The following is a 14,916-nucleotide window of genomic DNA, read 5'->3' as shown; positions in this document are numbered from 1 at the left end:
CGTCGGCGTTACACACACAAAAAAACAATAAAAAGAAAAGCTGGGCTGGAGCAGGATGGCAGGAGGATATTGGGATTTCTTTGATATGAGGTTATAACTCGATCTGTTTGGCATCTCCTCCTCCCTCCTGCCCTTTCCAAGCCCTGGATTCCTCCAGCTCCCACGATGGGCTGGGCTGTGCTACCGGTCTTGCATGGTGCCACCAGTGCCGTCCCCCCATGGTCCCTTCCCAGGCCGTCCCCAGGTCTGGCATTGCGCAGGAGAGTGCATCCCCCCATGGTAGGTGTGAGCAGGAATCAGTCTGACGGCCCATTTAGCCTCTTTAGTGGGGTGTGGAGAGGCTATGTCGGGGTTTAATACATAAGTTTAATTTTTCACATTTTTTCTGCCCTGCAAGATGGCTACAGGAGAATTAATTTTAATGGGAGAGGGCTATGAACACGGAGCCTCAAGAGCATCTTGCTCTCAAGGTCAGTGTCGTTCCACCTGCTTGGACCAAGCTGGATGATTTGATCTGGAAGGACAGAGTCCGGCTCACAGCTAGCCCAGCCCAGCCCCAGGACACAGCACAGGGGAAGAGATGTTTGCCTTATTGTCCTGTATATTGTATTATTTACACAGTTATTGGTAGCATCCCATTGCCAAATGGGAAGGTGATGGGGGACGTTTCTGACACAAGGGACTCTCCCACTGCTACCATTTAAAAAAATACAATTATTACTTTTTTTTAAACTTAAACTCATTTCCTTTCCTGATTCCTTTCACCTGTCCTTGCAAACACAGCGACGTTTGATTTACTACCACCTATACAAAGATTTCAGACCTTCACATTCGCCTGGTTTTAACCAACTCTCCAGCACTGTCTGGCCAATGTCCCTGTCCCCTGTGCATGTCCCCATCTCACCCCATGGCCAATGCCAGTCACACACTGGCTCACAAGGCTGCACCACACCAGGACAACCCAGAAACCATGGTGGCAGGTTGTGGTGGTTGGTCCCTGGAGGGGGGGGTCACGCACAAACCCTCTCTTTGGTGTCGGGAGCTCCTCTGCCCACCCTGGGCATGGGGAAGGGGCAGCCCCCAGCATCCTCTGGTGTAGGGTCCCGCTCTGCATCACCACCCAGGAGCCCTCCTCGCCTCATCCCTCCCAGGGAAATGAGCCCTTTTTGGCTCAGCTCATCCTTTGTGTGATCTCCTGCTAGCTGGAAATAGGCTGGAGGAGCTGGGAGCAGCTCAGTAGCATCTCAAGGGGTTTGGGAAGTGCTGTATCTGGGTGCCCTTGTAGGTGCTCCTGATGGCAGGGTGTGCTTTGAAGGGACAAGACAGTGACATCCAGGTTCCCACCTCCTGGGGGTGTGTGATGCTGCTCGTGCTGGCACATGCCATAAATCATCCTGCTGGGAATCAGCCTTGGGGAGCGGCACACGGGGCAGGAGGGTGCTCTGGCCCCAGCGCTGGCATCTGAGCACCCTGCACATCCCACTCCATCCCAAATCCACCCGGGATGGACCAAGGCAGCCACCACCAGTGCCCAAATCAGCCCTGCGGGAGCGCCGATACCGGCAATCCATGGGGCATCGAGCGGCATGCCTGTGACAGCCCCAACAATCTTTAAAGTAAAAAACCATGATACAAATCTCCACCACACAAAAAAAATCACACTGGAGCCCCGCTACGTGCCTAAAAGTAAAGCTCATAACACTAGTGAAGCATCTGGCTTCGCATGGGGCTGGGTGGGAGAGGCAGGAATTGGGGGAGAGGACGGACACACACACACACACACACGCACACACGAGTTTCTATCACGCTTGAGGTAGAACATTGCTTTCAAAGGTTTGGAAGTGCTTTACATGGGAACGGCGACAACAAACCCACCGAAGCGGCAGGTACAGAGCGTGACTGCTGAGGTAGGACCAAGCTTGTACTGACCAAGTGCTACGCTACTTGTTTTTTGAACACGAAGGAAGACGCAGGTATTTCTGCTTCCCAGAAGACATTCATTCCGGTTGAGGTAGGTTCTGAGTTCACTCGGGTTGTCTGTCCAAGTCTTTCAGTAGCCCTCAGGCAGGCATCCTTTGACACACACACTTTTTTTTTTTTTCTTTTTTTCATATTATTTAGAGTCAATCAGCAAAAAAAGTATCCTGAGAAATAGAGAAAAGTGTACAAAATCATCAAATCCATGGAGAGACAGCCTTCCCGGGCCTCGATATTTGGAGTCAAGTTAGAAGGATTTCTCCAAATCCAGTCTTCTGGAAATAAAAAATAGATCCAAAAAGTAGTCCTAAAGCTGCTGATCAGGAAAAAGTCTGGGACGTCAAGAGAAGGAGGCTCCACCATATCCCCAGTCTGCCAGAGATGGGAGAATTTGCCAAACTCTGCCAAGGAGTCTTTTACTTAGCAGCTGCAGGGAAAATCCATCGTGACCAGTCTCAATAAAGCTGTCGTCGGAAGAAACACACCGAGATGCCCGAGAGAGGTCAGTAAGATAAACTTCACAGAGTTTCCAAAAGGCTGTATACATATATATATATTTATATATATATATAAAAATAAAGCAAAACAAAAAAATAACAATCAGACCGTAGAAATCTTCAATTGACCTGAGATTGACGACTCGTCATAAAGACATCACCAGCCGCGGGTTTGGTTTCTGGTAACTCCTACAAGAGGGTTCGAGTCTTGGCAGTTTTATCCTTCATTGGCGGGCCCCTGGTCAGGAGCCAGAGCAGCAGGGCTGCCACCGCGGGGGCTTTTCGGGAGGGGGTCTGGCTGCTCCTCAATGATGCTGAACTCGTCCAGAGGGAGTGTGGATATCTGGGTGTCATCGTGGGTGGCCGGCGGGCTGTGAGCCGACTGGAGAGAGAGAAGAGGACATTACGATGACGGTGGCACGTCACCGATGATGTTCTTAGACACAGAGCTGCATCTGCATTTCCCAGGCGTGCTCCCATCCCGCTGGACTTACCGTTATTCCCTTATCCTGCTGCTCCTGGGACGGGGATGCTGGGAATAATCTCTCCAGCTCATTCATATCCAGCTGCTTTCCATTCAAGTCCCGGTCATCCCTGTCCCTGCGAGCGGCCCCGTTCAGGACAAGGCCCGTGGTGCTCCGCTGGCTCCTGGGGATCTGCGGGGTTGACAGCTGCTCCTGCACATTTTTGCACATCAGCAGCCTGAAAAATAAAGAGATGGAGCTTGAGGGTGAGCAAACCCAGTGTCTCACCTCCCTTCCTTCCCCTATGCCTGATTCTGCCTTATCCTTGTGCTACGTGCCTTCACTCCTTAAATCCCTCCTATAAAGTCATGTCTTTTCCCCTCACCATGAAAGGGCTTTTGCTTTACAGGGAGGGTCAGGGCTTGCCAGAGCAGGTAGAGTGATGCTCCCGGGAAGTACCAGGTCCCTCGATGGGGACCGGAGCTGATGGGGTGTATTTGGAGAAGCTCGCTGGGTCTGCGTGCCTGGGAGGGAGTCAGGCAGCACCCCGCGTTCATGGGAGCCGGGCTGTGCAATCACCCACCACAGGATGCATGTCCTGAGATATGCAACAGCCCATCACCATCCTGGGGGTGCAAGACCCCCGTGGGGATACCCACACGGCATTAGGGACCATCGCCCCTCGTGAGCAGCGGCGTGAGCAACCCCTACCTTCCTCTGTACCCAAACATGAGGAAAAGGACGCAGAATATGATGCACGTGACGCCGATGTGGATCCCAATGATGATGCCGGTCGTGGAGGTTTTATTGTTCTGCTCATCCTTCATGCAGTCACAAGGGGGGTTCAGCACTGCCAGAAGAAGGGAGGAGCGGGGGGGTCAGTGGTGCCATTTTCCTATTGCTCCTCCAGCTTTTGAGGAGCTCAGAGCAATAGTTGGAGCCTGGGTGGTGCTGGGAGCTGTGTATGGGGAAAAGGAGAGCAGGGTGGGGGGCTGGGGGGGGGGGGGGTGGGGGGTCACTGCCAGCCAAAGCAGCTCCCCTGCTCCTGGTGCCCTAGGAAGGCCATCACAGCAAGCATAGGACTAGAAGGTCCATAGAGAGCCAGCACCATTACCCAGGCTGCTGTTACTAGACACAGTTAATGAACAAAGAGAGCTCTGACGTTAATTTTTGCAAAATCTTGTGTCTGAGGTGGGAGGTGAGAGGCAGCCACCACACCAGAGTGGGCTGATGTCTGGTGGAAAGCACCAAGTAGGCAGATGCCGACGAGATTAGTATTTACTCCAACACAGACAGAGGAGTAATACTATCTTCTGAAGATATTCCCACCAGAAGGCTTAAAAGGCTTTTAAGACCAGCAGGATGTTTTTTACACATAGATGAATATGAAAGGTGTGATCAGTTAGAGATTCCCTCTAGAGATTTCCCCTTTTCTGCCACATAATGCAGTGTTAATGCTCTGCAGCCCTTCTCCTTTCCAAAGCCATGTGCCCTTCCTTCCTAGCACCAGTGAAGGTCAAAACATCCAGGAAAGTGGAGACACTTGGTGCACCACATCTCACCCAAGGATGGCAGCTCTTAGCTTATGCGTGGGGGTTTGTTCATGTTCATGGCCTCACCTCTGGTTTGAGCTTAGGGGACAAAACTGTCAATTAGAGGAACATTTAGTTTGTCTTCTCCCTCTTAGTAAAAAAGTCATCAGCCAGTGGGGATAGTGCAAGCCATGGGGCAGAGAATCCACCCCTACCAGCACCAGGTGGTCCCAGCCTCACAGAGTTTTGCTTCATTGTTATTTGTGATGCTGAAAATAATTAAGTGGCTGAAGGTGAGATGGGGCATAGAGCCACGGGTGTCTGGGGGATGTGTCTCGCCTTGCCACCCTCCTGCAAAGCAGTTTTCACAAACCAGCACCGAGACTGAGGTCCTGTCTCACCTGTCCTCTCCACGGTTTCCCTCAAGGACACGAAGCGGACAGTGGAATTTCCATCCCCGTGCTGGTTATAGGCGAGGAGCTTGACTTCATATACCACTGACGCATCTGTTTTGAAGGAGACACAAGAAGGGCATTTCAGGTTTCATCATTAGCATTATCTCCCTCAGTGATACTTATTTAGGAAATGCACATCGTACCAAATACCCACAAGATGCTGCAAACAAGTCCTTGTTACCAGGCAAGCACCCCAAAAACCTGGGGGAGGGTTGCAGCATCTCCCGTTTCATGGCTGTGCAACACATCCCAGCTCTCCCATCACGACAGGCTCTCCCAGGGTCAGGAGGGGACGCGGCTCAAGGCGTCACCATACTCACCCAGGTGGGTAATGTTGTACGCTGTTACGTTGCTGGGCAGTAGCACTGGCCCTGTGTACTGGGAGAGGTGGACCTTGCGGTAATACAGCTTGAAGCCTTCGTGCTGGCCCAGTTTGATGGAGGGCTCCCACGTGGCCTGGATGGCAGTGCTGTTAATGACTTTAATAAAGAGGGATGGCATGGCTGGGACTGAAACAGAGAGAGAAAGACAGTGGGTTGCATGTGCTTTTTTTAGTCTGCGTGATGAGAAATTCCCCATCAGACTTTCCCTGCGGTCACTGCACCAAAGAATGTGCTAGATGAGATGACTGAGAAAAATCAGATCAGATCAGATCCTGGTTTAACAGCTTTAAACTTCTTCAGGGAGCTGTAGAAGTTTCCAAGGGTTTCCTCTGCTCAGTTCAGCAAGCAAAGAGGCTACTTTTACACTCTGGTTGCAAGCTGATGCTCAGCCCTGTCGGGTCAGGGCAGGAATGCAGCAACTTCGGCAATGCATTCCCAAATTCCATTTTTTTTGCTCTCGCCCTGAGGGTAGCGAGGACCTTTCAGAGTGATTAATCCCCCAGGGAGAAAGGAACCAGAAGGGATGGAGCTGGAGACATCCATCTTAAAAGCGTGCTAGGTACCTGCACTGGCTTGCAGGGTGTGCAGAAGCTTGCCCTCCCCCTTGGCTTTAGGAGGGAGGTTTGTGATTCTGTGCTGGGGACTTAGGAGAGAACCAGGGCATCTTCATTAACAAACACCCGAGCAGCCTGAGATCCCTGCAGAGCTGTGGCTGGCTTGTTTTAGTAGGCAGGCACTTACCTGGCCTTAGGGGCGCACGGGGGTTTAGCTGGGAAGATGTCCCTGCTGCTGCCCGGTGTCACCGAGGCCTGATTCAAAGTCCACCAGGATCCCTTTTGCTCCAGTCAATGCCCCAAAACCCTGCCCTCGTTCTCGGGGTGTGCTGCAGCAGGGGGGGGGAGTCACGGCCATTCCCTCCCCAGGTCTCCCAAACAGCTGCCCAGCCCCATCTTGCCCCATCAGCCTGGGCTGAGAGGCAAAGATTTGCAAACCAAAGCCAATTTTCTTGTGATGCAGATATCTGGGTTTTCCAAAGCTGGTTCTGCACCAAACCCTGTGCCGGAGCCCTGTGCAGTGCTGGGGCACACAGGACCACATTTCCCCCAAGCCTCTTCCTTCCCCTCTCCCTCCCTTTCTCATACACTGATCACACCAAGGCAGAGATGTGTCTCAGCAGGCCATTTCACTGATGATTTTTTTTTTTTTCACCTCATTTCCACAAAACACCCCCAGGCCAAATGCTCCCATCGGTTCCCCAGCCTTTGGCACCATTCAGAAGGTGCAAAGCACCAGGTGCTGGAGGCTCTGCTCCGGCAGCAAGAGGGAGAAGGGTTTTTGGGCACTGCTGTACCAGGCATCGAGCTCAGCTATACCCTGCAGCAAAATTATCCAGCAGAACAACAGCTCTGCCTTTCCAGCAGCCTCCAGGCTTTGAGGCAAAGCTATTTTTCCAATCCCACATGATTACAAGCTCAGAAGTTCCCAAATATAAGGATTGCTGGGCTTGCATTAAACCGATGCTGCTTTTTGTCTTGTTTTTCCCCAAAGGGTCTCTAAAGGATGAGCAGCACAAACCCGGCCTTTGGCAGAGAGTTCAGCACAGCCACTTAGTGAGTGATGGTGAAAAGCGGATGAAATGTGGCCGTGTCAATCGAAGACTGACGAGAGCTAAAAAGGGCATTTCCTCAATTTAATAGTAAAAGCAAAACCGCACAGCACAACGGTTTGCCTTTTCCCAGGCACTGAGAGCTCAAGCTTTCCCACGAGGAGATTTAGGGGAAGGAAAGACATCTCTCCTGGTGAGCAGGAGGGTCTGGGCAACGCTGTCTCTTCTCAAAGTGATGTCCTCCTTCAGGGTGCAGCGGCTTTGCCTGATGCCCTCCAAATACGCATGGCGGGAGGAACAAGTCCCTGCTGATGGGTGAGCATCTCCATGTGGATTCAGGAGGAAAGACTCAGAGACCAGCTGTCCTGGGTCAGGTTAATGAGATCCCATCCTGCCTTAGTGCTGCCAGTGGGAAAAAAATGGGTCGAAGTCCATCTTCTTGCTAGAATTCATTCTGATGTGCATTTCACTGAGGGGAAGGTTGTGCTTAGCATTTTTTGGGCACAAAACACAGAGTAAATTCTATTTATACCAGAATGTACCATTCTTCCCAAGGCTGCGTTTTTCTGCAATACAATTAAATACTCTTTTTTCCTAATTCTCCCAATTCCCTCTAGGGCAAAATTAGGAATTGTCTGGATCCCCCCTCTGAGAAGTTGGACCCTTGCTTACAGCATCATTTTCCAAATCACGTGTGAAAACGCCAGAGAAAGGGAAATCGCATTATCCCATGGACAAAGAAACACTGATGTGGGCCATCCTGATTTGCGAAGAGTTGGCTTTATTTTATGGTTGCAGAGCCTTACATTTAATAAAAACCACAAGAATATCTCTCCTTCAAAGTATGGAATATATAGTATTTATTCAAACTTTGAGTATATATATGTATAATATTGATTATATGTATGCACTCGCAGAATGCATGTGCTGTTTATAATGTTATTACACAAATAAGTGTATACAGATGGAGTATATCTCTGTGTGTGTATAAATATATGTACACACACTAGTGTATAGGTGCTTCACAGAAGTATATGTAAGACATAATATGGATCTACTATAAGTGAGGCATCTCCCTCATGCTAAGGGCTGGGATACTTGTTTTCCTCTTCCGTGCTGTTTGGAATTTTCCCCAGGTCATTTCAACTTTCTTCTTGAAGGCGTCTTTAGCCGAAGATGACTAAAGGAACAGTCTTCATCCTAGAAAAATGTCAAAAAGTCCTGGAGAAAACCCTAAAAAGCATTAAAAGACAAGAACAAGGAGTGTGTGCTGCTTAATGAAGTGGAGAGAGTTTGAGATTTAAAATACCATGGCATTTGTGAAATGGTGTAAAGGAGAACGACAGGGAGGAGATAAGAAGACCTCCCTAGTGAGAGAGGTTTATGGAGGACAAGGTTCACTTGGGTACTTCCTCTAGAGCGTCTCCCCTTCTACTTTCCATCCAAAACTATCACTGGCACAAAGGAAGGAGCATCGTGCTTCTAGAAAGCATTGGAGGCTTCAGCCAAGCACACTCTCAGTGTATTCCTAGCCCTGAAAGCTGACCTCTCCAAGGTGAAAGCAGCCCTGCTCCTCAGTACCTTCACCATATTCCTACTCCAGACAACACCAGTATAACACAGTCATTCAGACCAGTCTCCAGCTGGCAACATCTCTGCTGGCCACTCCCAACAAGCGCTGCCCCGGCTCTGCCGAGCTGTTCCTGGCTGCCAGATTCACCCACCACGTCCCTTCCACACAAGGCAGGACACTGCAGCATGGTGACACAGAGGGCCCTGCCACCACGGGGCTTTGGGCACGTCTCTGTGTGCATCTCACGCACGTCATGCTGAGCCAGGATGACAACACCGAGACACGGCGTGTCGGGGAAATCCCGTCCCTTTCCGAGGCTGTTAGCACAGATCCAGGGGCTCCCTGAGCCCAGGGGAGTCACAGCTCTCTGGGGCACCTCAGGAAGGCATGGGGTGAAATGGCTTGGCTGTGAGAAGAGGCAAATCGACAGTGAAACCTTAATTTGGTGACAAAAGCCACTGGATCCCGGCTCTCTGACCCGCTCTCTCCTCTGTGAGCAAAAGGCAACAGGCACCCGAGTGAAGCAAAGCAAACAAATCAAGCCAGAACTGGGGCTTTTAAATCTCTTTTTATCTTCCTACGAGGCAAACGCAAACTGGGGTTGAGTGATCTTAACCAAGCCAGCTTGTCCATCCTGAACATGGAGTTAATTGCTGAAGCTTTGTTACATAGGACAAGCTTTTTTTAAAGGATAGCAGAGCAGGACAGTGATGCCTTGAAACTTCAGAGAGCCAGGAAATTTATGATCCCATTACTGGATACCTAACTATTTCTGTTGTGATTGAAGGTAATAATGACAAAAAATCCTCTTTAGCTTGACCCAGACTTCTGCAGAGACACCAAGCTCTATGAAGCATGGCTGGCTTCTAGCTCCAGTAGCTGAACTCAGAGCACTGGGTCAAGGAGTTTCAAGTTTTGCCTTAGTCCATCCTTCTGTGTCTAAATTGGAAGGAAAAACAAACTCCAAGGGTGACTGATTCCCTGCAGAGTACCAAGGAAAATAAACTTGCAGGGTAACAACTTGCAGGGTGAGGATTTATTGGCGTTGTTGCTTAAATGCTGTAGTAAACATCGGCAAGGGCTGAAAATGGAATGAGAACTGGATCTCCTATCTGGAAGTCAACACACTCTTTCATTTGATCGTAAATAACGTACTCACACTCAAGGCCCTCTCTGCTGCAAATTCATAATTACTGAGTGTTCATGAGAACGATGCAATGTTCCTAAGAAATTAGTGTCAGTATGTGAGATACAGAGGTGCTGGAGAGGTACATGAGTCTCTTGGAAAATGTTCCTAAAATGCCAGCTGACAGATCGCACTGGGGCTGGGGCTTCTGTCTGGTGTCTGTGTGCAAGGGTCCTGCATTAGAGCACCCACGTTCTTACTGGGGAAGTTAAGTGGTGGCCACATCTGGGAGGCCAAGTCAGAAAAAAAGCCTTGGAGATTGCTCTAACTTCCCACTGAAACAGAAGGCTGGGCCAAGCCAGGGATTTGTAGGTCAGGACAGCTCAGCTCTAGTGTGATTGCTCCAGGGTAGAGCAGAAAAAAATCAAATTTTAAGAAGTGTGGCACATATCAAGTAAGAGCTGTGAGTACCAGAGCTGCTGGAGGATCCTGAGATGCTGTTTGAGCAGGAAATCTGAATTTAGCAAGCAGTTTAGGAAAAGCCCAGAGCAGCTGCAATGCATGAGACCAGCCAGACTTGCACTCACCCTCTGCTACAACATCAGCTGTGTGAGGCAATGCTGTGTTTAAGGCAATCAGTAGACCCCCGTGTAACGATACAAGTGAATTTTACACAATATCCCAGAGTATGAGGAGGAGCGGGAACAAGGAGCATCAACACCACAGGCTGTGCCAAAGCGCTCCGGAGTGGGTATCGGGGTGACTGGCGCTGCTGCTACGCACAGCGGGTTTCAGCATCTGATGGTCCAAGCGCAAAGCGTTCCTTACCTTCTCCCAGCGTGCTCACCACTGTGACTTCTGAGGCTTTGCTGGCACCCCGGGAGGTGTAAGCCTTTATATAAAAGCTATAGCTGGTCGAGGGCTCTAAATCAGTCACTAGCCGCTGGAAGGTGCTTTTGCTGACAGCCTCCTGATACTCCCTCTCTACAGGATCTGAAGGGCAAAGAAAGAGAGAACAGAGCAGCGTTAGGCTTTGCAAGAGGTAAGTATCACAGAATGGTTCCGATTGGAAGGGACCTTAAAGATCATCTAGTTCCAACCCCCTGCCACGGGCAGGGGCACCTTCCACTAGCCCAGGTTTCTCAAAGCCCCGTCCAACCTGGCCTTGAACCCTTCCAGGGAGGGGGCAGCCACAACCTCTCTGACAAGGAGCCTAAACAGATGTTGCAAGTGGTAATTTTGATCCCTAAGGTGGATACATAGCTGCCCACATCATCTTCTGCTGACATTTCTGTGTGCTTTGCTAGAGCCCTAAGCAGGCAGCACGACCTGACCACACAGTTTCACCCTCCCCACCCTTTTGGTATTTACATCAGTGTTACTGCCTCGTCTCTGTCTTTCAGAAACATGGAGATGATGTGGGTAGCAGCACTGTCTACTGCAGCACAGACCTGGTTTACCTTGTGGGCCACGTTGGTAAATTATGGGAAGGCTGAGGATGCTCTGGGCAGTGGGTAGAGCACCGTACCTGCAGCTTTCCGAATGTGCAGCACGTAGCCGATGATCTCCGTGGTGTTCTGCAGAGGCTCTTTCCAAGACACTTGGATGGTGGTTGCAGAGACCGTCTCAGCCTTCACGCTCTGCGGAGGACCGGGCAGCCCGTCTGCCCACAGGACCGTCAGGCGAGCGCTGGCTTGCGTGGAGCCGGCGCTGTTCTCGGCGATGCACTGGTAGATGGCTTCATCCGCCTGGTTGATGCCGTAGATGGAGAGAGTGCTGCGTGGGGACACGATGGGGACAAGCAGCTCACTGGGTGCTCTGCAGTGGATGTCCCTCCCCTCCCATGCCATGGCACCCCCCTGTGCTGGCCCTGATGGCAGGGCATCCCACATGCCTCTATTTCCACAGAAAGCTTCCAGAAAGCTGTGGGCTGGTGCTTTCACAGAATCACAGAATCATCTAGGTTGGAAAAGACCTTGAAGATCATCCAGTCCAACCCTTAACCTAACATTGACAGTTCACAACTCCACCAGATCCCTCAGCGCTGGGTCAACCCGACTCTTAAATACGTCCAGGGATGGGGACCCCACCACTTCGCTGGGCAGCCCATTCCAACACCTAACAACCCGTTCTGTAAAGAAATGCTTCCTAATATCCAGTCTAAGAGTCTTTTGGGGAAGGAAAAGCCCAGGAGGTGGACGCATCATTTCTCAGATCCCATGACTGAGCAGATTATCTCTGTCTCAACTTGTAGAGACTGTGGTTCAAGTACAGCCAGATGGGGACACAGGGTGGGACAAGAAACAGCAGGATCTGAAGCCCTGAATTCAGGAAGATCCCAGCCACACTGCAGAGATAGCTCCGTGGCAAGTGCACCTGTACACCCAAACCAGCTTTAACTGTCTTAGTTCCAGTACACACCAGTGAGACCCATCCAGACACTGCACATAGTCGCTAAGCCAAGTACAATCAAGCGCAGCCAGAAAGCCCTCTGGTGATGCTCTAATTGTATTATAGCACATTAGAGCAGTCTTAGGGTAACATTGGGATTAGCTGACTCATCCAGCAGGGTTACAGCCTCAGCTCCTGCTTCTGCATTTTCAGAAACATGATCACCACAAGCCAAAAACCAAAGCTTATGAACGAGTTGCAGGTTTTGTCTGCAAAACCTCTGAGCATCTTTTTGATGCTGGCACATCAAAGCTTGCCCTCCCATCGCAGCAACCAGGACAGTTCCTCCAGCGTGCTCTTACGGACCTCCATACCGGGCTTAGGTGCCACTTTCAGCCTCCAAGATAAAGACAGGCACTGGCTACCCTGATGGAAAACACCCTAAATGAGGGGGGGAAAGCCAGTGATGTACCAGCTTCCCAAAATTCCTGAGCACGGTACCCATCTCTGCGCCACCTCTGGGAGGGATGTTTAGTGGCTTGGTGGGCACAGGGACAACCAGAGTCCTCGTACACATGGACACCTGAACTGAAGGTCCTTTCTGAGCTGCATGACCCTCCAGCAATGGCTGTGTACAACTGGAGCAAGTTCAGGGCCAGCCCAAGGCTTGCACTGTCCAGTATCTTTAAAACAACACCAGCAAATACTGACTCAGAAATAATTGTGCAACACATTAGCTCTATCTTTTCTTAATAACATTTGTTCACAAACAGGGATCCATCAATGAAAGCTCTGCTCTCTCCAGGACTTGCTCCCGTCCTCAGAAATCAAGCCTGGAACAACGCGATTCAATTTGTGTGAATAAAACACCCCTCACCACTGCCTCCCCTTCCATTTTAGAGCATCACTCAGATGTGCACCACTCTGGATTAATCCCTATTTCTGCATCTGTATTTTTGTGAACTGTGGTTTGCTCTGGCTTGGCATGAATGCTTGGGAGACCATGATGCCTCCAAGCTTCAGCATCATGTTGGCTTGCATGAGCTTTCTGGTTGCTATTTTCCTGTAAAAAATGACCCAAAACTAACCAAATCCACATCCCTTGCTTGCTTCTAGGGAGAAATAAATTATTTTTTTCTCCTGCGGTGAATTCCAGGTGGACTTGGGACTTGACTGCACATGAGTAAATCCCAAGCACCCCTGCTGATGTGAGGGGTACTTCATGCCTTTTTGTGGGTCATAATCAAAGCTGCCTTTTATGTAAATGAAAAATTGTACATTGAAAGTGAAAATGATAAATAACTTGCCACTGCCTGCCTGTATGTCAGAACAAATGCTTCTTCTAATTGCAGCAAAATATTGGTCTTCCTATATTAAAATTTATTATTGCTGTTGATTTAACATTCATATTTCTGCCTTGCAAATTATTGGGGCCATGGTGAGTGAGCAAATGTTTAACAGTCATCTATTTATGTCCTGTGCCTTTGTTTCCTTGGAAACATTGTAAATGGAATATCAAATGTGATGGTTTCAGCTGATATGGTGATTTTAGAGAATCAGCCCTAAGCTCCTCTCATAGCCATGGGCTCAACGTATCTGATTAAATGGAAGGAGAAAGGCAGAGCTGGGAGGGGGGCACAGGGAGGAAGGACACGATGTGTGGCTCAACTGTGTCAACAAGAGCTGATTCCTGTGAGGACAGATGGCAGAAGGCAGGATTACACCGTCCGAAAGCTGTACTTGCAGCTCTGCACAAAGCAGATGTGTGGAAGGAGCAGCAGCGCTTCCTTCTGCCCTGTCAATGCAGGGATTATTTCCAGGTGGTCGCTGTGCATCTGGGCACCCAGGAGCAGCCAGGCCGGGCTGGCACACTAGTCAAGAGCAGGATTAAGCTTCCCAAGCATAAAGCAGCCCAGGAACAATGAGGAGTATTTAGGCTTTGCTGTCTCCAAGTGTATTTATTTGCTTTACACAGAGAGAGGAAAAGATGCAGAGGAGGGAAGAGGGGAGCTTGCTTGGAAAGAAGTGCAAGGGTACAAGGAGCCTGATGGCAACAGCATGATGCTGGAGCCAAAGACATCTCTTCTGAGAGGACTGCAGGGTGAGCAAAGCTCCTCTTGGGTGACACAGATGATGTGCTGGATTGCCAGTGATCCTGGAACAGGACAGCGCTTGGCCACTGGGACCCAGAGCTGGGCAGAGCCTTGGACATCCCAGCTGCCGCTCTGCAGAGGTGCCAGGGTGGTCAGTAACACTGTCACACACAGTCAAAGCAGAAGAAATAAACAAAATAAATTTCCACAAAGTGGACATGGCAGGTAGCTGGAAACTTGCTTTAGGCTTTGAAAAGTTAATTTTCATTGAGATTTACAAGGCTGTGTTTGGATGTACCGTGCAATAAGAGCCTTGGCCATCCATTACCTAGAGCCCACGTTACCTGGAACGATGCTCGGGCAACGGGGTCAATAAAACAACAGGATTTTTGGCTATGCCTATAAACCTGGCTAAGGAGCAGAAACCGAGTGTGGAGAAGTTGGAGAGCAAAATGCCCAATATCTAAACACCAGCTTCATGAGAATCAGGGTTTTCTCTCTCTCTATGTTGGTCCCTCTAACACCCACAGGCAGACCTCTGAAGGAGGCTGCCAAGCTCCCTGCAAGCCCCGGCGTGAGCTCTGAAGCACACTGGTAGCTGCGATGAGGAGGGCAGGAGCTGGCAGTGAGTTACATGAACCCCAGCATCATCCCAGCTGATACTTCTGCTGTGCGTCCATTTTCATCTTAACTGTTGACAAATTCTTCCTGCCTTCGCCCACCGCATCAGCCCCTGGGATGCGGAGGATGCGACGCAGCAGGGTCAGCATTTGGTCCAGCAGCTTTCCCAGGTTTTGCTGCTTTTTGTCTTTTTTATTT

General features: G+C 50.0%; 1 protein-coding gene across 1 annotated transcript in view; it reads right to left on the bottom strand.

Moving 5' to 3' along the window:
• Positions 1 to 2,640: 2,640 nt before the first annotated feature.
• The window catches only part of IGDCC3 (immunoglobulin superfamily DCC subclass member 3), a 104,946-nt gene continuing 92,670 nt past the window's right edge, over positions 2,641 to 14,916 (bottom strand). The window contains exons 8-14 of the mRNA XM_074880362.1: positions 11,142 to 11,389; positions 10,442 to 10,606; positions 5,246 to 5,434; positions 4,872 to 4,976; positions 3,650 to 3,788; positions 2,969 to 3,176; positions 2,641 to 2,856 (exon numbers count right to left, since the gene is read on the bottom strand). Coding sequence (XP_074736463.1) covers positions 2,692 to 2,856; positions 2,969 to 3,176; positions 3,650 to 3,788; positions 4,872 to 4,976; positions 5,246 to 5,434; positions 10,442 to 10,606; positions 11,142 to 11,389 — 1,219 coding nt within the window. The 3' untranslated portion in view covers positions 2,641 to 2,691. The remainder of the gene's footprint in view (positions 2,857 to 2,968; positions 3,177 to 3,649; positions 3,789 to 4,871; positions 4,977 to 5,245; positions 5,435 to 10,441; positions 10,607 to 11,141; positions 11,390 to 14,916) is intronic.

Source organism: Strix uralensis, chromosome 11, assembly GCF_047716275.1.
Source record: "Strix uralensis isolate ZFMK-TIS-50842 chromosome 11, bStrUra1, whole genome shotgun sequence".
NCBI classification, from domain to species: Eukaryota; Metazoa; Chordata; class Aves; order Strigiformes; family Strigidae; genus Strix; species Strix uralensis.
Note: the sequence above shows the minus strand (reverse complement) of the source record. Positions and strands in the feature narration are given on the sequence as shown.